The 27,177-nt window shown below is 46.2% G+C and overlaps 2 protein-coding genes across 2 annotated transcripts in view; one reads left to right on the top strand and one right to left on the bottom strand.

Moving 5' to 3' along the window:
• Nucleotides 1-3,740: 3,740 nt before the first annotated feature.
• On the top strand, nucleotides 3,741-10,368 carry CENPV (centromere protein V). Its single transcript, XM_084650696.1, has 5 exons — nucleotides 3,741-4,136; nucleotides 6,387-6,485; nucleotides 8,457-8,526; nucleotides 9,619-9,733; nucleotides 10,101-10,368. The coding sequence occupies exons 1-5, from the start codon at nucleotides 3,862-3,864 to the stop codon at nucleotides 10,223-10,225; spliced, it is 684 nt and encodes a 227-aa protein (XP_084506822.1). The 5' UTR covers nucleotides 3,741-3,861; the 3' UTR covers nucleotides 10,226-10,368.
• Nucleotides 10,369-11,698: 1,330 nt separating this feature from the next.
• Nucleotides 11,699-27,177, bottom strand: part of PIGL (phosphatidylinositol glycan anchor biosynthesis class L) — an 86,715-nt gene continuing 71,236 nt past the window's right edge. The window contains exons 5-7 of the mRNA XM_084650761.1: nucleotides 20,754-20,785; nucleotides 14,252-14,385; nucleotides 11,699-13,310 (exon numbers count right to left, since the gene is read on the bottom strand). Coding sequence (XP_084506887.1) covers nucleotides 13,212-13,310; nucleotides 14,252-14,385; nucleotides 20,754-20,785 — 265 coding nt within the window. The 3' untranslated portion in view covers nucleotides 11,699-13,211. The remainder of the gene's footprint in view (nucleotides 13,311-14,251; nucleotides 14,386-20,753; nucleotides 20,786-27,177) is intronic.

Here is a 27,177-nt window from a genome sequence, read left to right as displayed (position 1 = left end):
TTATTCTTTAGTTCTAAAGCTCTATTGACTGTGACCATGGGAACCCTTGTATCAAGAATTATGGTTAAACACAGTTCTCTGGAAAGACGGCAACCTGGTTTCTAATCCCAGGGTAGGCAGGGCCAAAAGATATTGTTTTTTTCCTGATGTCCTGTCCTAAACTGCTGTGCAGTATTACTGTGTGCTATTAAAGAGCTGCCATGTTTCAAATCACAGGTGGCTGTATACCAGATGTGGGTGAAATGATCCCTGCATGTTGTATGTATTATCACTTCAGGTCTGTAAAAAACTTTGGAATTCTTCAGGATGTGAGGATATACTTATAATGAAAGGATATATCCCACCCTAATGTTTACACAACAATGACAGGTTAGTGGCATTCCCGTAATTAAAATGGGATGTGAGCTTATTGTTACGGATTTCAAGGTTCATTTTCATATTCATGGCATGCAGATCCCATCAGTGTTAATTATTCTAGCCCATTAAACTAGGCAAGTAGGGTTAATTTCTTGCTTATGCTGAAACATGCTGTACAGGACTCACTGGTGTCACCTGTTTTAAACAGGCTTGTATACAACGTCAGCTATACGTAATGCTGAATCACCACTGCCTTGCTGGGCGTGTCTTAGCATTAAACATGAGGGGATGTGACAAGTCCCCTTTTCTAGGATTAGTCAGGTAATAGACAATGGTTATTGTTAGGATATAGATATTCAGGTCTGTCTGTAAAGGCCTATACTCTAAGAATTTAGGTGTATTCTTATCACTTGACTAGTTATAGAGGTACAAAAGAAAGAATCAAAATCACTGTCTGCCGGTGTAAGGGCCTTCTCTTACTGTGACAGTTTGAGGCCCTATGCTTAGGCTAAGGCCTTTGGCTAAGCAGCAGAGGCAGCAATAAGCTGGGAAGCGAATGGTCAGATCCTCACATTCCAAACTAGTCACATTGAAAGAAGGTGCTATTGGGCTGTTAGGAATACATGGGGATGGGAGAGTGCAGGGTGTCTCTTGGGCTAGGATGGAGGGAAGGAGCCAATGTGTGTGTGTGTAAGGTGTCTCTAGAACCAAGGATTGAGTGGAAGGAAGGAACTGAGCCACAGGAGGGAATGGGTGGGATCTCTGGCACTGGAGATGGAGTGGAAGAGAGTCAGGTAGTGGGAGGGAGCAGGTGAAGAACTGGGACAAGTTGGAGGGAGGGAACCAGTTCAAACCTAAAATGGTCACTACCAGGGCTGCTTCAGGACTGAGGATTTATATGTGTGGACTGAATAAATCCAGCAATCGGAGTGACCCTGTCTTTACCCCACAGTGAAGTGACTCTGAATTTGGCTCCTCTGGAGGCTTTGAACGTAGTGCACTGTTCCTTCAGTCTCTGCCTTGGGGTCACCGAGTAACATTTGCTTGTCTGGAGCTGTTTGTCTATAGCCTTCACTCATGGTTCAGCTGAGTCTGCAACTAAAAATACCTCCTGTTGGCTTGCACAGGCAGGTCTTGCTGTTAGTGTGGCCCTGTGATATTACATGATACTGCAGACACCACATTCATGTAGGAGTTCTGCCTGTTTGTTTTTTTTACAGTATCCCAGCTAAAATAACTAGTGATGTGTCATCACTATCAGGTGGGGGGAGAACGGCTGTTCGTGGAGGTGTTATGCTGAAAAAACAAAAAAGTTTTTTTTTCCAGTCATAACTGGGAGCTAGCAGCCTGCAGCAGCTGCTTTAAGTCAGAGTAGTGAAACTCTAGCCACAGACTAAGTCTTGCTCTTACTTACATATAGACTTTTCTGTGGTGCTCATCGCTGTAGTGTCAGAGTATCTCATCCGCACTAATTAATTTATCCTCTCAGCCCCATTGACTTCTGATGTGGTTGCCTTTCTGAAAAATGGGGCCTACACGTCTGATCTTGGGCACCCAAAAATTGAGACACCTCAAAGCAATGGCCCCTTTTGAACATTTTTGCCTATACGTCTCGCTGAAGATCACATGCTGGGAGAGCTAAGAGTACAGCTCAGATCTCCTGATTCCTGGTCCAGTGCTTCAAATACAAGATCATCCTTTCTGTCCAGGAAGGTTTTCTAATTCACCAGGCTTAATATTATACCTGATCTCTGAAAACAAAACATCTGCTTTATATAAGATCTCACCTCTTTGGTTCTCAAACTTCCATAGGAACCCCTCATAACAGATCATTGCACCTACAAAAATGACTCCCTAGATAAAGAGGTGGCAGTACCTGAGCTGACATGGGGAATTCTGGAGTGATGCCTACAACTTCTAAATTCAGGCCCAGCAAACTGGATTGTCCCTAGATTTCACAGAAGCCCATGAGGAAGCACTGCCCAGCTGCACCTGAGTGATGCTATTTTAGGAGCGTATATTACACTTCTGGAAACTAGACGTGGCATTTCAAACTGATCCTTCCTGGGGAAAATCTTGAAAACTATACAAATTCCACCCTTTTTTTACAGTATGAAAGAGGGACAGCAGCTGTTCTTGCTGTAAAGCCCAGACTGATTCAGGTAACCCTTGGAGAAAAATAGTTTTAAATATGAGAATGTTTCCCTTTAAGGAATTGTCCAGCTTGCCTCTGTGAAAAACAGATCAAGTCAAATCTTGCTGTGGAGGTGTGGGCAGAACTCAGTTCATTGGAAGAAATGGCTCTAAAATATAATCAATGTGAATTTTTAACACAAGAGAAGGTAGGTGATGGTCGTAGGGAAGAATTGAGGTTGGAGGGAGCTCATTCTGGTTCCCATTGAATTAGATTGTTTGCTGGTTGGACCAGTTCAGTGAAGTAAAAAAAACGTGAGTCTCAGAAATATGATTTTTTTTTCACCAGAAGGGCTGAGAGCTTGAAGGGAAGCACCATTGCTCTTCTGCCCTCTGAAAAGGGGTAACTTTGGTGTCAGATTGATTGATGGCCTTGGAGACTGAAATCCTCTTTACGCACGATAGCTGCAGGCAAAGCTTTCCTGCTACACACACTATGGCTCAGTCCTGACGACCAGTCCTTCTAATCATTCAGTGCTGGGCCAGGCCTCACTGTGACTGGTCTGTGAGTGGAGCCAACTTTGATGTACGGCTTTGGTGATGATAAAGCTGGTATGAGATTCCTCAAGCTGAAGTAACACTGGGCTCTGCCCCTTGGGGTCACGACCCACTCGGAAAAAGTTTAAACACTGGAGCCACCTTAATGTTACCAACTCCTCCCAGTTTTGGGCCCCACCACTCCAAATTCTACTATCTGTATGGCGGACAAGACTAGCTACTGCTATTGTACCAACCTCCCACACATGCCCAAACCCTGGCACATCAGGGCAGCACAAACCTGGATGATCTCTGTATAGTCAGTGAAATTTTAGGGATTGGAGCCAAAAATTGGCAGGATTCAAGTGCTAGATCTCGGTATTTGCAGTGTCCTTAACCAGGATGGGTTATGTGTTTGGTGTAAAAGGAACATCTACCCTGGCCTATGCAGTAGAATTAGGGGGTCTCATCACTGTCTGGATTCAGGTGCCTGATCTAGGTATTTGTGGCACCGTTGTACTGGGTTTCCTCAGGATCTGGGCACTGGATGCAATAGGAGGGGTTACGCTTGTTCTCCGTGTAAGCAGTGGAATTTTGGGGAGAAGGGGGGGTGTCAAAAACTGGCAGGATCCAGCTTTCTCCTTCCCCACCTTTCCTCATTCCCAAGGACTTGGCTCCAAACCCTCCCAGTCCACGTGGCTCTGGACTCTGAAGCAGCAGCCCCAGAGTGTCCCTTTGCACCTAAACTCCAGATCACAACAACGGAGCAAAAGGCCCCAAGGCAGAGGGGCCCAGCCGCAAGCTCTGTGGTTACGGGGGTGCAGGGCCAGGAGCATGGGGAAAACCAAGGCAGGCTCTGCACGGAAATCTCGGGGGAGAAGCCCAGCCGCAGCGTCTCCGGCTGCTGCCGCCCGCTCTCTCCGGGGAAAAGAGAGCACGTGGGTAGGCAAGAAGCCTGCGGCTCCCCGGGAGCGGCCAGGGGAGCCGCCGCTGCCTCCCCCGGAGTTCCGCCGGTTCGATCTGGGGGCGCAGGGGGAGCGCTGGGTAAAGTTTCAGGAGAGGCAACGCCTGACTTGCGAGGAGGCAGCCAGACTCCTCCTGGACACCTTGTGAGTAGAAGGAGGGGGACGCGGGAGTCGCCAGGCACTAAGCTCTTCCCACCGAGGCAGGGCAGCGTCTCTCCAATTCGCTCCGGTGCGGGCAGAAACGACCCTCCCCCCGGCGAGCTTATCCTGTCACTGCGGCGTGCTGCTGCCGTTTAAGGGCTGGTGCGCACGTTGCAGTTGGGATGGTGCAGGTTTGCATGCTGCTTGGGTCCCACCTGCATTTCTTTAAATCTTCCCTCCTGGCCTCCGGGGTAGGGGCCTCTCTGAGTGCAGCATCGCTTTGGACAGGATCTCTCACGCCCAAGGATTTCTCGGCAGCCAACAATGTGGTTGTGCAGATTATTTTATTTGCGTTACTTTGTGTGACCCATCTGTACGTTTTTGACCCGCTCTCTCTGAAGTCAGTGGGAGCGGGCCCATGATTGTTAGAGCTGGAGTTAGGACAGTATATTTTTCTCCCCTAGACCCCATCTACCCTGTGGCTTTGAAGGGGGCTGCTCCCCCTTGGGCTCAGGTGGGTGTAACCCACATGACTGATGCCCTGATAGACCTTCTCTCCATCTTTGCATTCTGTGTTTGGTATAAACCTACAATTAGGTACTTTTAGACAAAGGACATTAATGTAACTAATGTAAATATACAAACCCTCATTAGAAATGCTGATTCGAGCCAGGCTAGTGCTCCCTGTGGACCTTTATCAATGTGGTCTGATAAGTGCCTGGTTAATAATTAATGGAGTCAGAAGGGTCATACATCTACAAACCATGCTTCTCTGGGTTTGGAGAGAGAGAATGACAGTAGGGCCTTCCACAGTTTTTCCTTCACGTATTGCTTTAGCCACATAAATGACTTTCGTGAATCCATGTGTAGAGTAAAATGTGGATTTTATGGGAAATTAACAGCAAACTTTTTCTTGCTCAATAAGCAAGCCAATACATGGAGGCTAAGCCTTCCAAAAACATGGTTTTGGAAGGCTCACCCAGCCACCTTTCTTTTGATTCTTAATGGCAATGCAAATAAGTGTTACCTGGCAGTGTTATCCAGACCTCTTACATTTAGATTTATCTAAGTGTTTCTAAAATGCTTATCAGTGTAATATCTAGGTGTTGATTTTGGTAATAATGTGGGAGGTTCATTGCACACATCTTATAATCACATCCAGAGAAGTGGTAAGGGCTAGACATACAGCAGCTCTGACTGGACACATATCTCTGCTTTGTATTCAGATTTAGGGGCCAAGTACAGCGTTGGATTTAGTCAGACTACTTAATTATCTTCAAAAAGACTTTCTTTTGTATTTCGGCAGTTTCTCAGCCCAGAATCTCTGCCCCATAAGTGCCACAGTTGCTGTACCTGAAGCCTGTCCATATAATTATTCAGTGTAATATTCCTCTTGTCAGCATTTTCACAATGATAAACACTGGCTTCTGTGGAGCACAGAGTTTATTTTCTTCCCATGGAATCTGTGGGCTGTTACTCTTAATCTGTTCATGTTTCAGGGACCTCACATGAAAGGGAAGTAAAAATCCTTTTATCCTGTTCTTTTCTGTTGTTTACAGTGACGCATCTACCAAGCTCATATTCTAATCCTGCTGTCCCATCTGAACGTGTGTGTAATATAGTTATCTTTTTGGTATTCCCATTAATAGATCTGAACAAACTGTCAGTACATGCAATTGATAATATGAAAAGCAAGGGACTTCGTATCTTTGTGTCTGATCTAGCATGTTGATTTAGCTACGTTACCATGGCAAAGTCCTAAGGGAGTGAAAGAAATACAAAAAGCAGAGGCTTCCTGAGTCTGTGAGTGCAGCTGGGAGACTTCAAAAACATATTAAAATGTTTTAAACTAATTAAATCCTACTTATCGTCTCTGTTTCCAGCTTCTAAAATGGAAGCAAGTTAGTGATGCTTTCTATCTAGAATGAACATCATCCTGGAGCAGAATTGGTGGGAACATGGGAAAATTCTAGTCTTAATTTCACTGGTGTAATCCTTACATAATTTGACTGAATTCTATGGGTTACTCTACAGTAGATTTACACTACTGTAACTGAGGTCAGAATTTGGACATGTGTTTGGGGGAAGGTGGGTCTGCTTCAGTTTGTCCCCCATTGCTAAGTAATCTGAGTGGATAATGACTCTGGTAGAGCTGACTTGGACACTATGAAATCTCAGTGCTTCCTTGGCCAACTAGAATTGTCTGATCACAAATCCTCTCTTTTTGTGTGCGTGCGCCTTTTCTCCATCCAGTGAGTACAAAGGCCTGGTGAAGTACACAGGAGGCTGTCACTGCAGAGCTATCCGCTTCGAGGTTTGGGCATCAACAGATCTGCACATTTTTGACTGCAAGTGGGTGTTTTTTATTTATTTATTTTGCCATCCCCAAATCTGAATAACCAAATATTTTGCCCTTCTCTAGCACTTCCCATCCAAAGATCTCAAAGTGTTTACCAAACAGAAATCCACTGGAAGTTGGTATAGTAGCAGGACCGATGTCTAACCTATTTCCTGTAGGATGCAGCCCCAGCTGAGTAGGTCAGTACTGTTGATTTCTGGTGCTGGTTCTGCAAGTGCACAATGTGCTGATTGGCAGAGAAAGGAAGGTGCTGTGCACTTCTCTCTGGGCAGCACAGTGACAACTTCGTGTTTTCTTTATGCCCTAGCTGAAAGGGTGAGGCTGTGGCAAAAGCTGCAGTTGTCAGGGAGATAACAAGTGCTTGGAAAGCAGCTGAGAACAGGGAGACTGTAGCAGTGTTGGGGTTACAGGGATCCTTACTGAGATCGCTACTAGGTGTGTGATTACAGGCAATTTTAGCAGATTGTTGAGGATGAGATCTGCCTCTCATAGGCCAGAAACAGTAGACATAAAAAAAGTCAAAGAAATACCCCATTTTTAAATTTTGTGGAATACTAGCTATGGCCCTAGTACAAGGTCCAATTAAATCCAGATGAGAAATTCCATTGACTTCAAGTGCTCTATATACGGAAAATATTAAATGTCCTTTATGAAGAGTAAATGCAGATCAAAGTGACTTGCTCATTACAATTTGGTAAGATGTGATGATTATTATTACACAGTCTACAACTACTACAGTTAATAATTACACAGACTTCCCCTGTAATCCTGAAAAGTTACTATATCTATGCCTCAGTTTCCTCAGCCACACAATGAAGACAGTAATACTTGGATATCTTGCAGGGATGCTGTGAAGCTAAATAAATTTAATGAGATCCATGAATGGAAGGTTCTAAACACATGCAAAGTGTTATATTTAGTATCATTATTAACAACAATATCTTACATATATACAGAATTTTACAAACTCCTATACATACAGGAACCACTTACCCCAATACTAAAATGTAGCCATATCTGGAGTAAAACATGGCAGATGTTTAACAGGATTCTGCACAACAAGGAGTGCAGAATACCAGCTCCATATGGGTCTGCAGAGGGAAATATAGGTAAGCAGAATGCAACAACTTACATTGGAATTCAGCTACAGTTTCATGATTCATACCTGTGCTTGTAAAAAAAACTGTCAAGGTTTTAACAACCAGAAATGCTCAGGACCTGCATTTTATACATCATCAAAACAAAATGCTTTCCAACAGATCTCTCAAGGTCGTGGGGTTTGGTCCTTTCCTGGCATTCTCTTATCAAACGGAGAACACATTACTACCAACATGTGGTGAGGGATATATATTGAAGCCCTATAAAATAGTCTAATTTCAGTATGGTCTTTCCACAGACTCAGAATTAGTTTCTTTCTAGCTCAGATGTCACTACAAATCTGTTTCCCTGGTTTGCAAAGTAATTAATATTGGTAGCATTTGGATTAAGTTGGCAAACTTTACATGGATTTCTCAAGGCCACAGTTCAGCATTGATCTATCCACTGAGAGTTGTATTGTGGAGAGAAGACAGTTATATAGCTCAGTTTTGATAAGCTTACTTTCCATATTACAGGGAAACGTAAGTCTCTAGACGGAATGCACGCATACACAAATACATATGCCATAGTTGCAGTCTGTCCACTCCTGTCATCAAACCTAATGTTTGCAATGTTGTTGTAGCTGTGTTGGTCCCAGGATATTAGAGAGACAACGTGGGTGAGGTCATATCTTTTATTGGACCAACTTCTATTGAATCTCTTGTCTCTCTAATATCCACCCTGATGACAACTAGGTAAAAATGATTATAGTTTTCAGTGAAATCTAACTTGTTGAGAGCTTTAGGCTAGATATGATTGTTACATTGCAGGTTATAACTGCCTATAGAATAGTCATGGTTTTTTCCTTTTTCTTTCCCCTCGTACAGTTGCAGTATTTGCACAAAGAAACAGAACAGACACTTCATTGTCCCGGCTTCACACTTCAAGCTGCTGAAGGTAGGTTAGGGTTTATGAGTGCAGTGGGTATGGGTACCTGTCAAGATATTTGATTCTGAAAGATTCAGATGGTGGTCAGCTTTGTATCCTAAATTTGTCTGTGTCTGTCTGAGGAGATGTGTTTGGAGACACGAAAAATCCACTTGGATCCTAGAAGCCTGGCTGTATGTGTATGTTAACGTGTCTCAGAATGGGAAGTTCCATGTTTGAAAAGTGAATATATCTCTTCAAAAGATGAGGCAGGGATGTATGTACACCCCAGGAGGTGTGTACACCAGGTAAATATGCTAAGTCCGTGTTACACTGACGACAATAAAGAGCATTACTGTCACACTCATACTCCTAATGGGCTAAGGACCTGAGCCAAAGCCCATCGCAATCAGTGTGAGTCTTGACTTATTGGGCTGTGGATTAGGTCCAAGCACATTGCTCTAAAGCATTCTGCCTCTATTTTAGATCAGCTTCAGACTTCCTTAACTTGATTTTTAAATTTTGATTACAGGCTTAATTCTTTTACATTTTAATTGTTACAAGGGCATATTTCAGGTTAGGCTCTTGGATTCCAAGTTTTCTGAGGACTGTAGCTTTTAGATTAATTTTTCTCAGCTTCTAGCATCATTTAATTTGATTTTCTTTTATAGTTGGATGGTCTCAGATAAACACAGAAATTTGTCCACTGCTTCTAGGAGGAAAAGCTCCAATTATGTTTACTTTGGAGCATTTAAAAAAAACTAAGCACTTTGTAATAGACCTGCTGTAATAGAGAGAGTTCAGTGACTGCATTTCAGTGGTCAGAAAGTAAAGCCATGGCAATTGTTAGGCTTGTCTGGCGGAAAGGTGTATGTGAAAATAAAGCACAGAGGGTAGGGGAAGGAGATAAATATATGGAACAAAATAGCATGCCTGCAGTATTCTTAACTGTAACTCACATAAAGACATAGCAGGTGATATTTTAGACTAGTCTTAATTAGGCTTCTGCTCTTGTGCCTGCAATTTTACATTTATTAATTACAAGCCTGTGGGATGTAAGTGACAAAAAATGACCCATTTCTGGGTACTTGGCAAACCTTCATCATGTATTTTTTTGCCTAGGGTGCTGATAACATAACAACGTACACCTTCAACACGCACCGCGCCCAGCACACATTCTGTAAGACCTGTGGTGTGCAGAGCTTTTACACTCCTCGTTCTAACCCAGATGGTTATGGTAGGTAAACAGAACAGGGAAGAAACCTGGTAGACATACGGCAACACAAATTCAACCCCTGCTGCTCTTGTATACTGACCATGATGACCATTAGCACTCTGCCAAGAGCAGTAGCACAATAACTGTGCATCATACAGCTTGCTTCTAAAGTACTGAACATCTGAAGCTGCAACTTTCAGTAGCAGCTCGTTATTGTGTAAGTCTTAACTGTGACCAATGGGCCACTGGCCATCTACGGTTTCTCACCTGCTGCAGCTGTATCGACACCATCACCACCCTCTGAGATTCACTGCCCATGAAACTGAGAGACTAGCTCTCCTTGGCTTCAAAGGGAGAGCTTCTCTCTGTGTTTCCCCCTCTTCTCCAGGAATAGCCCCCCACTGCCTGGATGAGGGCACCATGCGCAGCACCATCATGGAGGAGATAAATGGCAAAGAGTGGGAGAAGGCCGTGAAGGAACATAAGACCATCAGGAGCATGTCGAAACCATGATACAGCCTCTGCACCAAAGTGCTCAGCTTGGAGCACTGCCATTGGCAGGCCATCATGTAACCTCTTAGTTCAAGCTCCCCTGTGCCGAGCTGTTCAGGAAGTATCTCTTTTTTGTTTTTTTAAATAAATCTTTCTGTGCTGCCTGTTTTTTTCCCTCCTTTCATTTTATATTCAGTTGTCAGACCACACCAGTTCCATAACCTACCCAACAGCTGGGATTTTTCCTCTTTGCCTTATTCTGACGCTGCCCCTATCTGCAGCAGAGTTCAAATCACATTAGTTAGAACAAGGTTCTTACATCTGTTGCAAGATTGTACCATCTTGTCTTTGGCTAGTATAGACACATCCCAGTTGCGTTATGATCTGGTTTACACCAGTGGTTCTCAACCAGTGGTCCGGGGCCCCCTGGGGACCATGAGTAGGTTTCAGGGGTTCTGCCAAGCAGGACCAGTGTTAGACTCACTGGGGCCCAGGGCAGAAAGTCTAAGCCCTGCTATGCAGGGCTGAAGCCCGGGGCCCTGAGCCCTGCCACCCAGGGATGAAGTAGAAGCCTGAGCAACTTAGCTTCACAGGGCACCTTGTGGCATGGGGCCCCAGGAAGTTACCCTGCTTGCTACCCCTTAATGCCGGCCCTGGCTTTTATATGCAGAAAACCAGTTGTTGTGGCCCAGGTGGGGCTGTGGCGTTTTCATAGCATGCTTGCTGGGAGGGCCTCAGAAAGAGAAAGGTTGAGAACCCCTGGTTTACACAACTGTACTACGTGAAATAACGTCTCCCAATTCTGCTCTGTTACACTGGTCTCTCCATTGATTTCACTGAAGTTACTCTGGATTTAGAGCTATACCAGGCCGATGCTGGCATAACAGGCTCCAATTGAGCAAGTTCTTCGTACGTGTTTAACTTTCAACACAAGAGTACTGCCATTGAAGTTAATGCAATGGGGGCTGCGGGTGCGAGCGCAAGGGCAGCACGTGGAACCTCCCTGGCCACCTATGCACCGAGGGGATGCAGGGACCTGGCAGCTGCTTTCTGGGAGCCATGGTAAGTGCTGCCAGGACTCAGCACCCTGAACCCCCTGCCCCAGTCTGGAGTCCCCTCCTGCACCCAAACTCCCTCCTGTACCCCTCAACACCATGCTCCAGCCCTGAGCCCCCTTCTGCTCCCCAAACCCCTCATTCCCAGACCTACCCCAGAGCCCACAGCCCCAGCTGGAGCCCACATCCCCTCCTGCACTCCACAGCCTGGAGCCCCCTCTTGCACCCCAAACCCTTCATCCTTAGCCCCATCCCAAAGCCTGCACCCCCAGCCAGAGTCCTCACCCACCCCCCCACCCCCCGCACTCCAACCCCCTGCTCCAGCTCGGAGCCCTCTCCCACACCCCAAACTCCTCATTCCCAGCCCCACCCCAGAGCCCACATCCCCAGCCCTCATCCTCACCCTCCTCCCAAACCCCAACCCCATGCCCCAGCCCAGTGAAAGTGAGTGAGAGTGGGGGAGAGCAAGCGATGGAGGGAGGGGGGATGGAGTGAGTGGTGGGGTGGGGCAGGGGACGGGACAGGGGTGTTCGGTTTTGTGCAGTTAGAAAGTTGGCAACCCTAGCTGTGTGCTTAAGTACTGAGAGTACAGTTCTGCCCTAGTATCTTTTTAATAGCTATGTTTGGGAGGGTGTTGTGATTTGAGTAAGGAATTAGGAGCCAGGAATTTGGGCTCTGATCCTGGCAGTGCAATGACTTGCTCTGTATCCTTGGGCAAGCTGCTTTTGCCATCTTTACACTGGGGTTTATAGTATTTACATCCCTATCTCCCACAGGTGTGGTGAGGAATAACTCAATGATGAGTGCAAAGTGCTCTGTAAATGCTGAGTATTATTTAGTTTGCTCCGGTGTGAAAGTTCTCCTTTAAGATTCCAATTATTACTAAAATCTCTGTGTAGACTTAAAAATTACAAATACATATTTGAAAATTGACCTCTCTGTCACTTACCTGCTGAATCTGTGGGCTGCAAAACCCAGAACCCAGCACTTCCTCCTGGCAGCTAAGAGGAAGGGGGCAGCTTTTCAAATAGTGCATCTGGAATTTTTATGTCTATATATTTATTCTGTCAAAGGACTGGCTGGCGTCCTCTCACTTGTAACTTCATTTGTACACCCTGCACATCCTGATAAAAAACAGCTTAGGTTCAGCGGATCTCAAAGACTTTGTTTGGAAGCAGGAATAAATACTAGTGTTTCACGAGGTACAGTCCAGCAGAGTAAAGCTCGCACCACAGGGTGGCTGGGAGGGTCGAGAGGGAAGGAACATTAAGAGTTCAGTGCAATTATATTAGTTATATATTATTAATTTTTAATATTTTATTCCTAAAGTTTTGGCATTTTAAAGTCAAGAAACCAGCCCTCCATCAGCAGGAACTGGCTGACTGACAGGCAGTCCTGGGTGGTTCAGTGTTACAGCCTGAGGGCTGTGAGGATCCTGGTTCAAACCCCAAGGGACAATGTGTATCCTTGGACAAATCACTCCTGGTGCTTGATCTTTACAGCAGAGGGAAATGGGTAAAACGCAGGAATCACCAGGTGGCGATCTGGGCCTTGTCTCCCTGGGGACACCCATTGTAAAAGCACATAAAGTACATGCTGTATTCTAAACACCTTCAAAATTCTACTTCACTAGTAATTAGACTCAGATCAATCTGATTTGCTGGTGGTTCTAAGACCATTTAAGCTGTTACAATGGGAGTTCAGTAATTGTTTGAACCCAGGCATCTCCCAGGCTGTCAGGCAAAGGACACCTAGAAGGATGTAAATACAGTTTGTTTCTGCAATCTGAAAGGCTGCAGGGCACACAGAAGGTGGAATTCTGTCCTCTTCTTGAGACAATAAAGAAGCAAGAGCTTTCAACAGTGCTTGGTCAAGAAGAGCCTCTCTTTTCTTTGTCTCCCTTCTCTGGTCTCTCAATACCCCCCTGGAAGTGTGTACGATTCTCCTTCCCTTTACAGAAGGCAAAGTGAATTGATCACCATAAAGCGTGAGAACAGGATATAGGTGTGGCGGAACCAGAGAAGCTGGCTGTGATGGCACCGCATGGCTCTCTAGAAAGATAAAAATATGCGAGAAAGCATTAGACCTTCCAAACCCATTCGGAAGACAGCTTTCAGGGCTTTCTGTAAAGTTCACTACTAGATTTACAGTGAAACCTATCTTCAGAGACCCACCAAAGGACCAGCACAAACACAGCTTAGCAGCGGTGGGATTCTGACTAAACTCAAACAGTGCTATACTGGAATCACTGGGGATATTTTCAAGTGGTTGCATATGACCAGATGTTGCTAGTTGAGGCCCATTTCATGTATTTATGAGATGCCACTTGGAAAGTAAGTGTCAGTAGGAAGGTCAGATTCAAGGTTCTAGCCACTGTGGCTTGAAATATCAGAGGAATTTTTGTACTTGGAACCTTCTGTTACTACCCTCACAACTATGACAGTGCTGTGGGTGTTACTTGTAGATTAGCAGCACTGTTTGCTCTGTAATGTTTACTTTAATATATTGTGGAGGGAGCTCTAATCATATGGTGATTAGATGTTTCTTGACAAGAATGTATAGCGATCGCACACAGTAGAATAACCCAAAGTTTGCCCAAAAGACAGGGCAACCTGCTAAGAGCCTGCTGCCACAAGTAGTCATATAACGCAGAGGGCAGATCAAGAGAGAATACTGCATGCTGGGAACTGTAGTCTCTATAGTCCACATCACTGTATCAAATATAAGAGTGCACTCTGGCCACCCAGGGTCTAAGAGCTGCCCAATCCCACCATCTGAACGGCGTACAAAGCAATTTGTCTTGACAAGCAAATAGTCCTAAAAGCAAATCCACTGATGCTTCATAAATCAAAGACTGTTTGAAATGTGACAATTACACTCCATGTGCAGTATATATATTTTTAAGTTCTACATGCATGAGGCGCTTTTTGTTGAAGCTCTCACAATAATTCTGAAATGATCAAACAGACTGGGCAGGAACAGTGCATCTCACCTTGGCTTGTTCAGACTCCTCCTTTGTTAGTATAAAGAGAACATCCTGGGACTGGAGGCAGCTAATGGGGACATCCAGGATGGAGATGTACTTCCGGAGGAGGTTTACTGACTTGAGCGTAAGGACCCGGCACCCTGAGCAGAGCAACAGGAGAAAGCATGCAAGACAACAAGATGATTACAAGCTCACAGCATCACGAGGGTAGGCAAAGCCCCCAGCCTCCTGTACGACAGCCCACCAGGAGTCCAAATTCTGTCAGAACCTACTTTTGTGTCATGTGAATTTCTATTCAATTCTGTTTGCTTCTTAGCTATTCTGCTGACAGCAAACTTGGACTCCCAAGAAGAAAACCTGGGTTTAAAGGTTGGATGCCTTTTTATTACAATCTCAATTATTTCTGAACTTATTTGAGCCCAGTCCTGTTCCCATTGAAATGCATGGGAAGGCCCTTTGAATGCCAACACTGTATCATTTGAAGGTAGTTAAACAAGCTCATTTGATTGTCATTCTATTCCAATTTTCAACATGCTTTGCTACAGAAACGAGTGTTTTCAGTGTCCAGGAATGACTGCAGGAGATATTGACACAGGCAGGTGATTACATGTTAACAGGAGCTCAAAACCCATCACCGAGATGTTTGTCATGCAGGGGGTGAAAGGAGCATGCAGAACAGATTCAGCTATGGTTCATTTCTTTCCCCTGTTTCTAAGAAATCTTTGAACTCAAAAGTTAATTGCTAAATTTCTTTCATGGCTAAACTGTAGTTATTAATGAGCTCAGCTGATGGTCCCATTAAGGAAATGTAGCTCTTTGGGAAAGTGCCTTGAGATTTCCTGACACTTCAGAAGCTGAAGTAATTATGCTCCTTATTTTAGGCACTACTTGGAGTTTGACAGATGAGAACAGAGTCACTTTGTATAGACATAGTAGGCTCCGCAATCAGATGCACTGCAGCATGCCCCTGCAATCTCAATGAAACTCTGAAGGGAGGGTGCAAAGGGAGGCCTGAACTGTCACAACGTCTGTATCATTTTAACCCTAGGAGAACCCAAGATCACACATCTAATACAGCTTCAGCTGGGGACTGAGGTCCTTCTCCGTTGTCATTATGTTCTCACAGGGCACGAGGATCACAAAGTGAACATGAAGCAAGTTGATTCAGGATCACAAAGTGAACATGAAGCAATTGATTGTTCTCAGACAAATGGGACATGATGCTGAAATCCAGGAGTGGCTCACTGTTCTCTGAGGGAAGAAGTTAGCTGAGGTTTGACTGACTCCAAGACAAGGAGAAAAGAGAGACCCTCCTAAAAGTCCCTAGGCAATGTGCATTCCTCATTCTGTGCCCGCCAAGTAGCTGGCAGCTTGGGGTGCTGCCTTTGTGCTGTGAGTTCTCTAGACAGACACTTATTACTTACTAAGGGCCTGGTGCTAGGGGTGCAGAACAGTCTCACTCCCACTGATTTCACAGGATCAAGCACAAGTTAGTTTCACTAAAACCTGCATTGTAGTGCAAAAGTGGCTCAGGTCCAGGGTGGGAAAGCAACAACTCTTGTTCATACCCTGAGCGAGCTATTTGTGGAATTCTTGGAGACAGGCAGGGGGAGAAGCCACACAGAGGTCTCTGAGGTGTAGAATGAGGGGAGCAGCATGCTGATAAAGACATTTAGAAGGAAGCTGTGGAATATTCTGGGCCGAGGAACAAAGAATGGAGACAGGGCAAGACCTCCAACTTTCTCCAGCCTCACAAATGAGTCGGAGCATATGCTTGCCCCTCACCTATTCCTAGGAGTGGCACCAACCCACTTTTTAACTTTGCTCTTATTTCATCAGGGGCCATCAGTGAACGACCACTGTAGGTTTTCTGGAAACCCCTCCTTCCAGCACTGCCTCCAGGCCCCTCAATTCCTCTTCCTCCCTCCAAAGGAAAGGTGAAGGGATTTTCCCCACCTTCTCTATTTCCTTTTGCACTCCCAAAGACAAAAATCATAATTGTTCCTGCTTTTGCATTAGTCCCTGGTTATTAGATGATTTTTGCCTGATTATGACTAAAGCCTGGCCAATACAATCTAACTAGATCAGCACTAACCTCTCCCAGTCTTCTTTCTGGCAGGGTTTGCAGCTGACTTGTTCCTGAGGGGTTAGTCACTGGCAGGCTTGACAGAGCTGAGATAGCTTTCAGCATTACTTTCTGCATCTGCAAGTGGGCAGGGCTAGAGGGTCAGAGGGCAACAGCAGGTTTCCATCCTGATCCAATGTGCTAGAATAGAGAGTGACACAAGGTATATGATTTGGAGTTTTCACAGAAGTGTCACATCAGTTCACATTGCTGCAGGCTCTGACCTGACAGAGGAAGTCTGATGTTAGCAGATAAGCCAGAGTAAATATTGTCCAGAAGGTGATAAATCGTTAATATTGACATTAGAAAAATAGCCAGGTCATAAAGAGACGTTTCCAGCAGATGGCGCTCTCCAATGGTAACTGTAACTGGAAGAAAGCAACCATCATATACAAGCTAGTGTGCCAATTTACCAGATGGCAGCAAGTTCAGAAGCCTTCAGCACATTCGTCATGTCAGAGCTGTACCATGTACCTGATCCATTCCAGTTGAAGAGGCAGCAATTCAGTGGAACACTGGCCTGTTAAAGGTCACTGTGCCTTCCCTGCACAGGTGGTTAGGGAAGGGTGGAGGGGCCTGTTGTCCTACCAGGCTGCTTACAACTAGACCACGTGGAAGTATTGGACACCAGAAGCCCTGAAACCTGTGTGCCAGGGATACTTTGTACCACTCCCCTTCCCTTGCACCAAAGACCCTCTGTGGTGCAGGAGAAACACAAGGTGAGAATGGGGGGCAGGGGCTCAGGCTTTTCTCCTGGACCTGACAATGAGGCCCAAACCTCATTTCAGACCTGAGTTTAACTTCTGGCTCATCTTCCTGGTCATTGCCATCAACATAGAAGGTGTGTAATCCTTTCAGGCTGCTGAGCGTATTCAGCTCAATGCTGCGAAGGTGGCTCCCAGCGAGAGGGGACAGTGGTACAGACTGAAGTGACTTGGTGGTGTGGAAAGTGGCTTCCGTTCATTTACCTCCAAGAAAGTCAATTTCTTGTTTCCAAGAAGTGAATTATTTTGCTGTTCTTTAACTCCAGGGCTTGTCGACCGTCCTTAAGTGCCGATGAAAATTTGCAGGCACATCCATTGTGTGTGTGCAAACCAGCAGTGCCCACCCATTCTGCAATCACAGTTAAGGAGACCCATGAAAGCCTGGCCTGTCAGATCCATTTTGTGTTCAGTCAGTAGGGGATGTGGACGGAGACCCTCTGGGCTGCTCAAGTGTAGAAATCTGCTTGCTGGGTAACTCCAGCTGAAGAGGTCTGGATCATGCCCTGCTGTGTGGAAGAGCAGAGGAGAGCCACTGAAATGGATTCCCTTGCCCTGGTATTCCACATTTCCATCAGCCACCTGTTTGCATCTCAGCCCTTTTCAATGGGGTGTACAAAAAGCAAACATAGTGCAATGGGCCTTTTCCTTACCTGGGTCACTGTTTACAAGCCTTGGCAGAGCCTCCGGAGCTCCTAAGTGCAAAGTTGGGAAGAGAGGGATGGCCTGCCCTAGGGTTAAACACTGATGGACTGTGAAGTCTGGGCTGCTCCCCCATTCCCTAATCATCTTTTTCTAAGAAATACTAATTCATCTGCAACCACATTGCCCTTTGCTTCCCGATCCCTAGCAGCTGGGAAGGCTCACTACATTGCTACTGGAAAGCAAAATCATTGCAAGTGAATTTAGTGAAAGGTGCCAGTTTTACTGCCCCACAGGCTGAAGTCCTCTATGCACAGAGCGGGAACAGCTTAGGCAGCCACAATTTAAACCTTAAATAAAGGAGTTGTTTGCATTAGCAATACGACCAGGGTCATGAGGCACCACCAGCAGAGATCACTTTGAATGAGAAGAAGAGATGAAACGAAGCTGGTAGGGAATGTACAGTCCAGCTACAGATGGGAAGGGCTCAGAGATTCAAAGCCCTTCCTGCCAGCCAGGGTAAAAGAAAGGGAATGTCAAGTGGCGCTACTGATGGGTTTGCTCCTGTGACACTCTCAGGCGAAGACCTGTGGAGGAGACGGTCGTGACTGTGACCTCAGGATAGATTTAAGATTGTTAGTCAGCTGCTTTACCAATTGGCCAGGCTAGTGTGACCTCTCTAGCTAGCGGATCAGCTGCTGGAGTTCTGAAGCCCAGTCAGCTTGGCTTTCTGTTTCAACAAACGTATGCAACAAGTGTGCCTGGAATGACGTAGGCTCTTACAGAGCTATCTATGACAGGGGGCTTGCATTGCTTTTGCTAGATGTTAGTGCACTGGCTCTTCTGGCTGGGAGCTGGTTATAGCCAGGAGGTGGATGTACCGTGGATGTGTGTAAACCAGCTGTCCCCAGCTCTTGAATCAGGCCTGCTTGCTCAGAGCTGGCCGGGAGGACTCAGCTTCCTGCTGTGGCCACATTCAATATGGGAATTAGGAAGCAAAGTGGGATGCTCGGGGTACTCATTTGCATACCGCTACCCAAAATGCCAGTGAAAGACTATTTGCAGAATCATTTCCTGTGGGCTCTTTGATCCCATGGGCTTACACAGGTTCAATGCACGCAGTTCCTAGTTCCTGGCAAGGGAGCAGGCCCTTTCCTTGGGCTGAGTATGCTTTTCAGCTGTGCTCCAGACAGCCAAGGCGGGCCCGACGTCACTATCATTTCATTAAGCCCTTCTGATGCATGGCCCTGCATGCCTGCCAGATCGAATTATAAATACCGGGAATTTCAATGAGACTGGAACTATATTTGGAAAGGCTTAATGTAAGCAGCAACATGGGAGCTCCCGACTCCTTTGGCATTTGTAGGTCATGTAAGATGTGATGTAATCAGAGCAGTTAGCCTGATGCATATCTTCAGAAGCCCACTGGCGCTGCCAGAGAAACTGAGGCGCCATCTATGCTGGTCTTACATTGGTTATCTGAACCAGTTTTAGACATGGTCTCTCTGGCCTGAGAGGGCAGGGCCAAACCATGCTTAAAGCAAGTCTAGTCAAACTGCATTAGCCTGTTGAAGGGGGTTCATCACAGATGGGGTCTGACATATTTGTCTCCTTGCAGCATGGCAGTAACACCTAGGCACTTGCTTTTTATTGTTCCCAGCACTTTGCAGCTACCCCTGCTGTTCATGCTGTGCCCAATCTCTGGACAATACTCAGTACACACACAGCTCTTTGCCCATTTAAAATGCTGCACAGACATAACCCCCCAGATCCCCCATGGGGAGAGGTCAGTGTGAACCTTCCCATTCGCAGATGGGACACTCAAGGCACAGCCAGGGGACGTGACCTGACTGTGGCCACAGAATGGCAGAGTCAGGATAAAAGAGCAGGAGATTCTGGCTTCTGGGCCCACGCTTGCTCCACCACATGGATGACCCTCAACCTTTAATCACTAGGGAAGCAAAAGCAACTCTGTATGACACACTCAAATCCTTGTATAACACACAAATCTGTATGACACACAACCCTTCTCATCCAAAAAGGATTTGAGATTAAGGTAACGGCAGCAAAGTGTGGATGGTTTTTGGATGCTGGGTGGGGATGACCGGACTGGTTGGGGATCTCTGTGCCTGGGGGCAGAGCTGACTCCTCCAAGAGTTCCTTCCCAGAGCAGATCACTGGGAGGAGTGGGGGAGAGATAAGGGCCGAGGATCTGCTCTGGGATTGGGTAGCATGGAGTAAAAGCATCAGAAGGAGGGTAGTTAGGAAGCATGTTGCTCTTCCTCTCCTCTGCTTTGGCTACTGTTGTCCCGCAGTGTGGACAGGGGCCTTGCTGAGACCCCTCCTAGCCAAACAGTATGACGGACCATTCCTCCAGATAATATCCATAGCACAGTTTTAATATGTGCTTCTCATATTGCCCACGTTGGTGAGGGAACCTGACCTAGGATAATATAGCTAGGACTGCGTTTAAACTTGGCTATAAAACCATTCTCAGCAACAATGTTATTGAGTTAGAGTTCTTCATCTGACTGCATTGCTAAAGCCCTTTTCACCTTCATGTCTAGGCCTAATATTATATCTAAAAACAGACAAATCAAAAGAACTGGAGAGCAAGGCAAAGGCCTGCAAACAGCAGCTATGTGCACACAGCAAGAGGCCAAGAAGCAGAGTTGGTGTCACACAATCCCGACAGGACAAACACACAGGATGAGAAGAGGGTGCCTTTGAACCTAACCCGACTCCCGAGGGAAACCAGCCTGAGTCACGCTAATGCCCAGCCCCAGAAGAAGGGACTGTACAGGAACATGAGCTCAGGAAAAAGTATGAAAGAGCAACCAGGAGTTCAGCTATAGATTTCATTTGCATTGCAAAGAAGAGGTGAATTATTCCAATGGGGACTTGGACATAACATGCAAGTCAATAGACATGTCATGTCTGCAGCGTCACTGATGCTTTTGTTTAAACATGTGTGACGTACCTTCAGGTAACTTCCTCTCTGAGTGCAGATACCTGTGAATTGAAACAGAAACCATGGTGAACATATAGTGAGGCCACTTGAATCCTTCTTTAAATACGTATAAGCACTAAGGGCTAAATAACACACACACATGAAAACTCACAATGCCAGCCCCTAAAATAAGCTTTCTGGAGCAGAGACTGGATGTCCCAGCTCCCACTGACCCTGGAAGATAGCAGGTTTGGTTCCCCACAAATGCTTTTGCTCCTAATCCATCACTACTTTCCTTGTCCTCATTGCTGGATGGCTGGTGGGGCAGGACATAAGCACTCCCCACCCATGTCCAATTGGCTCTCACCATCTAGTGCTACAATATAGGAAACTCTGCAAGAAGCTACCAAATACCACTTGTTCTTTAGGGTCCTGTCTCTAGTGGCCTGGGACACTGGCTCAGCAGTAGCACTCCTCTAGCAAGCCATGCTGAACAGAGGACTTGCTAGGGAAGTGCTAGCCAGGTTTCCCCAGCCCAGGTAGACAGGGCTCTGCATAGTTAACCTAATCATGTCACTTTGTCCACAAGCGCAAGTGTTTGAACCCACTTCTGTTTCCATTGTTCGAACCAGCTTGTGAATAGACACTGGTTCTGGCCTTGCCCAGAATAGCTGCTCTCTTTTTCATTCAGTGACAGAGTCTGCAGGTTTAGTGACTTCATTCTGGGGAGAGGTGCCCGATCGAGAGCCCGGGAGTCAGTTATCCTCTAGTTATCCACAGAGCGCAGAGACAGCATGGGCAACGGTAGGGCATGCTTCCCCCATGCTGTCCCCACAGTGGGCCTCAATCCCAACCCAGAAGGACCTCTCAAAAGAAAAAAAGTCTTTAGAAAACAGAGCAGATGGGGCGCAGTTCAGGGGAGATCTAAACAGTGGTGTTAATTACATCAATAAGTCCGAGTGGGTGTCACATGCTGAAGGAGTGGGAGGGTGGTTAGCCTCATTCCCCTTTAACGTTCCTGTTTTTCCAGCTACAACTCTGCCTTCCCCCTCTGTGTGTAACTCACAACAGCTTACACGTAACACCATTTACATCTCCACTGATTTTGGCCCAGCCTGCTGCTGGCTGGACCTGCAGATTTCCAGTAGATGGCAGCAGGAGTTACATAGCTAGGCTTGTGCTTGTTGAAGGAAAAACAAAATGGACCATTTGGGTTAAAAAAAGGTTATTTAACCCTGTGTAATATTTAAAGAGATTGTTATCGTCTTTTACTGGTGCATTTCATGTGTAAATCAACCTGGGCAAAACGTATATTGTATGTAAACTGCATTGTGCCTCTAGTCATTTTCAAACTATGATTATCTCTAGTTACTGGCTAGTTTCGAGGAAAGGGATTAGCCATACAGGGATAGACAAAATAGGAAGCGCTGGGTGATGAATACGCAAAGCAATTCAAAGCAAAAGTCAAGCCAGAAATGCAGGACATGGCTGTATTCAAAAGCAGTGATCAGGAGACCAATCCCCTAAACAGATTCTTCCACGACTGTTCTTTCCTTCTCCAGAGGCTGTGGCTACACTGGCACTTCACAAGGCTGCACCTTTCTCGCTCAAGGGTGTGAAAAAACACCCCCCGAGCGCAGCAAGTTACAGCGCTGTAAAGCGCCAGTGTAACAGTGCCCCCGCGTTGGGAGCCGCGCTCCCAGCCCTCGGCGCTGATCCCCTCGCGGAGGTGGAGTACCAGGAGCGCTGGGAGAGCTCTCTCCCAGCCCTCGGCGCTGATCCCCTCGCGGAGGTGGAGTACCAGGAGCGCTGGGAGAGCTCTCTCCCAGCCCTCGGCGCTGATCCCCTCGCGGAGGTGGAGTACCAGGAGCGCTGGGAGAGCTCTCTCCCAGCCCTCGGCGCTGATCCCCTCGCGGAGGACCACGTGTGCGCGCGACCACACTCACCCTTCAAAGCGCTGCCGCGGGAGCGCTCCCACAGCAGTGCTTTCAAGGTTTGAGCCCTAAGGTCCATCGCATGACAGCCTTTGCTACCTCCAGTCTAGGAAACCGTCCTTGTAATACTTCTTCAGTCACCCACCTCTGTTCAGACTCCGCTCTTATGGACTTTCTGCTCTGCCACCGGGGTGACAGTCAGGATATTTACGCCTATAAATAAAAGGCATCGAAAGGGAGGCTTAAGGTAACAAACAGAAGAGCTGCCCCAGGAGTGGACTAGTAATAATCATCATCACTGGCCACAAACTATAGCGGCAAGGAGCCTGCCTGGAGAAGCCCCAGTTAAGAGCAGCGGCACAATCAGCAGGGAAGGAAGGTTCAAGTCAGTAGCAGAATAGGGGATTTGTGCACACAAAGGTTCAGGAGGAAAAAGCACCATTGGAAATTCAAGTTCTGTTTTAACATGGAAGGTCCTCAGTGCTGGTACTGCAACCCTTCCCTGCTCTCACCTGGAAGAGCTGCTCTATTGATGACCTTAGTACCACCATCCTGAGCCAACATTACAGCACTGGCTGAGCAAGGTACAGTGCAATGTTACTGTAAGGTTCACATGGTTGGAATGCTGCAGAGAAATCAACAGGCTCATCCATTCATACCTCTTAGGACTATAGATGGGAAGGAACTGTGCTTGCAGGGAAAGCGAGAGAGAGTGAGGCAAAGCTCTACCTCCCACTCAAGCCCCTATATACTAACAAATATTCCTCTCGCAAATCAATCTTCTAGCTCCCTCCCACGCCCCTCCTGCAGCTCTCTCCAGGGAACACTTCCAAGTAGGGGAGAGGTTGCAGCTCTTCGCTGATGCCATTTTGGGAATGTTGTTTTACATACTGGACGTGCTGTGGTTTGGGTGAAATGTAAGAGTCTGGCATGAGGTCATGACAAGAAAAGATACAAATGGGCTCCTTCGGGAGCTTTTTCCATGGTTTGTTTCCTGAGAGATTTTTATTATTATTATTATTTTGAAGTGATGCTGCAGTGAAAGCAACCACAGACGGAAATAGTTGAAACTCATCCACTGAGCACCAAAATGCCCCAACCCGATTTATAGCCATTTACAAGCGACAGGGGATTCCTGGCTGTGCTTCTTTGTTATGCTAGTGGCAAGTTCCAAGACAGGGCACCTTCCATATCCCCTTCTAGGGGAAGGAGGAGGAAAAGCAGGATCCCTGCAGCAAAGGATTCAAAGAATCTCTGAAGTCCTGCAGGGAACCCAAGAAATCTCTCTGCATTAAAAGATTCCTGAGATTCCTAAGGGACCTGCAGCCTCAGCTCCCCTTAAAATCAATGGGAATTGAGGGCCCTTGGCACATCATAGGTGCTCAGGAATTTGCAATATTAGGACCTCACTGTTTAAGCAAAGTTTCCATTGGGCCAAATCCTGAGGTCCTTCTTTTTATTCAGTCAATACTCCTCCCAGTGAAGTGTATGAGCCAGCTCCTGAGCGGCCCTGAGCACAAGCAACTTCCACTAAAGTCAATAAGGCGTGAGTAAAAAGTGAGTGAGGATTTCAGGGTTTAGCTCACAGGGAATTTAGAGAGCAGGAAACTCCACTGAGAGGGAAGCAGAGTCAAAGTCCCAGTGGGTAGATTGCTGTGTTGGTGACACTCTGCTCAGAGAGAAATTGTTCCATGAAAACCATGACTTCACTCTAAGAGGGTCCCACTGTGGGGAACATAAAACCCTACACTGTATTCACTAGGCTATCTGCTAAGGCATACTGAGGAAATACAGTTTGCAGGAGCATAGCAGGGAATGCAAGGCGCAGCTGGGGCTCCATTTAGGTTCCTGTCCCCTAATCTGCCCAATTAATCTGATGAAATAGATGTGGAGCAGGAAGAGCAGCCAGTCTCCTAGGAGTCCCAGGGATGTTACATACAGTGAGAGATTTGCCAGATGTTGAATGTTTACAATCTGAAATACCTCCCCCACCCTAACTGGACTGGCCAGCTGCATTTCCCCTGCACCCAGAACCGCACTGTGTAGGCAAAACACAGTTTAAAACATTCATACAATCTATGCTCATTCATATTTCAGCAACAAAGGATGGGGCCTCGCCAATTCAAAGTAATCTGGAGAAGGGGTGACCCAGGGATCTTCCAGTTCACAAATGACGGAGCTGCTTCATCGCTGACACTGCTTTCGCCTCCGTACTGTGTGGGGGTGGAGTGTGGAAAGGTTACAGCTTCAATCAACTACATGAACAAACTGCTAAAATCTTAACGATCTGGGGGAGGCTATTCCCAGAGGGATCTATTATTTTGTTTAAGCATGGTCACTGTTACCAAGGAAATAGCTTTGCTGAGTACTAACGAATTTGGTGCCTTCTGCTCAGTTTATTTTTGTGGCTCTCCGCTCAGGGGGAGACATCAGAACAACCTCGTCAGAATAAAGAATGAGGAAAAGGCTGGAAGAAGGAAAGAGGTGAGATTCAGAAAGGGAATTTATAAGCTGGCAATCAAGGTGATGTATTATAGCTGTGGGCTGACTCTCCAAGGAAAGTGGTGGAAGCCCAATCATTTGAGACCGCAAACACCAGACTGAACAGAGCTCTAGAAAAACATATAGTGAGAGACCATTTTACTCGGACTCCATGGAGATGGGCTGCATGGACCTTAGATGGCACTCCTGTCTCTAACCTCCTTGATTCTCCCCATCCCCTGGAATTAGTAAAACGAGGCTAGAAAAAACACTGGAACATGTACAATACAGAACAACCTTGACTCTTGCAAGGAGGGACAGCAACATGAGGTCCCAGCACCAGAAGGAAAACGTTCAGGCCTCACCCGTTCCTCCTTCGGAAGTCTCATCACCACTTGAGATTGGAGCTAGAACACAGACAGATACTAAATCACTCAAAATGAATCATCCCAGGAAATCCTTCTCCAGGATGGAGTGAAGAGGCGTCCAGGAAAGGGGAGGAGGGTGACATGGGAAAACATAGGGCTACATTATGTTTTCACTTACATGGTGAAATCAGGAGTAATGCCATTGAAATTAATGGGGCACAGCTGTGTAAAACGGGTGTAAGATCAGAATCAGGCCCAAGCTCTCCATCAATGTGGGAAGACGTCCAAGACAAAGGGAGCAGTGGGTGCCACATACCATCATCATCCACCTAATCATCTGAAGAGGAACCTGCTCCTTGCACATCGTGTCTCTAAGCATGAGCTGGAATTCCTAAGTCAAGAAAATTCTGCAGTCTTCAGCCTCAAAGGGAGTTTTGTCAGAGTAAGGTCTGCAGGATTTGGCTGGATATTAGCCATTTTCTTTACCTATTTGCAATTGGCATTCAATTAAACCCCATATCTGAATATGTCCCAGTACAATGTACATGGGACAACAAATACATTTTTCTTTTGTACATATGTCCCAAATACAAATCAACTCTCCCATGGCAGCCATACACAGCACATGAAAGATTCAAGCCAGGGCACTTAACCACAACAAAGCATCAATGACACTCAAACAGCATCATTATCAGCTCATAAATGATAAAACACTAAGCTCCCAAATACCATCTCCACAGGGCTTCATTTAGAACCCCCCGCTGAGTTTACAGCCATTTGGAAACAAACTGGAGGAGTTAGATCGTTTTTCTGAATGGAATTGACAAGAATTGCTCAACTAATGATACCTTGATGTAGCTTTCTACGTGGCCTCGTTGATATAAGTTTTATGGATGCAGTTGCTATAACAACATAATGCACAATGGTTAAATTAGCAGCTCCTATTTTCCACTCAGTTTGCTCTGGCCTAAGCAGCGAAGGGATTGTTCTTTCATATTCTAAATGGGAAGAGATGGATTTCACTAGAGGAAGTGGGTGTGCAAACCCCAGTAGAGAACATTCCATTTTATCTTAAGCCAACAAAACACACATTCGCTAGGCAGGAGGGTCTGTTTAAAATGGAAATGCCCTGAGACTCATGCAAACCAAAATCACCTCGATGCCATCCATGACATCAGTGTACAACCCCATCTCTATAAAACAAAAGTGCTTCTAATCATCGTCTTCTAAAACACGGGTTCTCAAACTTGTCCATCGCATGCACCTCATCAGTAATCATGTTTACCCTCGTTGTGCGTAGGGACCAACTGAGAACCCATTGTGCTGGGCACAGTACAACAGAGTAGTGTACAGTCCATGCCATGAACTTTTTACAAGCTAAATAACTTCATGTTAAAAGGGGATTGTCTCATGGTCACCTCCCCCCTTGTTCATGATGGGTTGGAACCACCTCCCATTTCCGATCCCAAAGCATCCCTGTGGCGACTGCAGCAGTAGCTTATGAGGAGGAGGTGGCGTATGAGGACAGCAGAGATGTATTGTTAGCTGGCTTCAGTGCAATAAAATAGTCACATTCTCTCCTTTTGATCTTCCTTTCGTCTCTCCTTTCCACTGCTCTGTCTCTCTCGGGAGTAACCATTGTTACGTGACTAGCCAGCTCTTCCTGGACCA

The sequence above is a fragment of the Lepidochelys olivacea genome (assembly GCF_965140295.1).
Source record: "Lepidochelys olivacea isolate rLepOli2 genome assembly, chromosome: 17".
Lineage (NCBI taxonomy): Eukaryota > Metazoa > Chordata > Testudines > Cheloniidae > Lepidochelys > Lepidochelys olivacea.
Note: the sequence above shows the minus strand (reverse complement) of the source record. Positions and strands in the feature narration are given on the sequence as shown.

Bases quoted from the DNA above. Each gene is read 5' to 3' on its own strand.
- CENPV (XM_084650696.1), top strand. From the start codon at position 3,862: ATGGGGAAAACCAAGGCAGGCTCTGCACGGAAATCTCGGGGGAGAAGC. The intron at 4,137-6,386 runs GTGAGTAGAAGG...TTCTCCATCCAG, and splicing joins AGACTCCTCCTGGACACCTT to TGAGTACAAAGGCCTGGTGA. The intron at 9,734-10,100 runs GTAGGTAAACAG...CCTCTTCTCCAG, and splicing joins TTCTAACCCAGATGGTTATG to GAATAGCCCCCCACTGCCTG.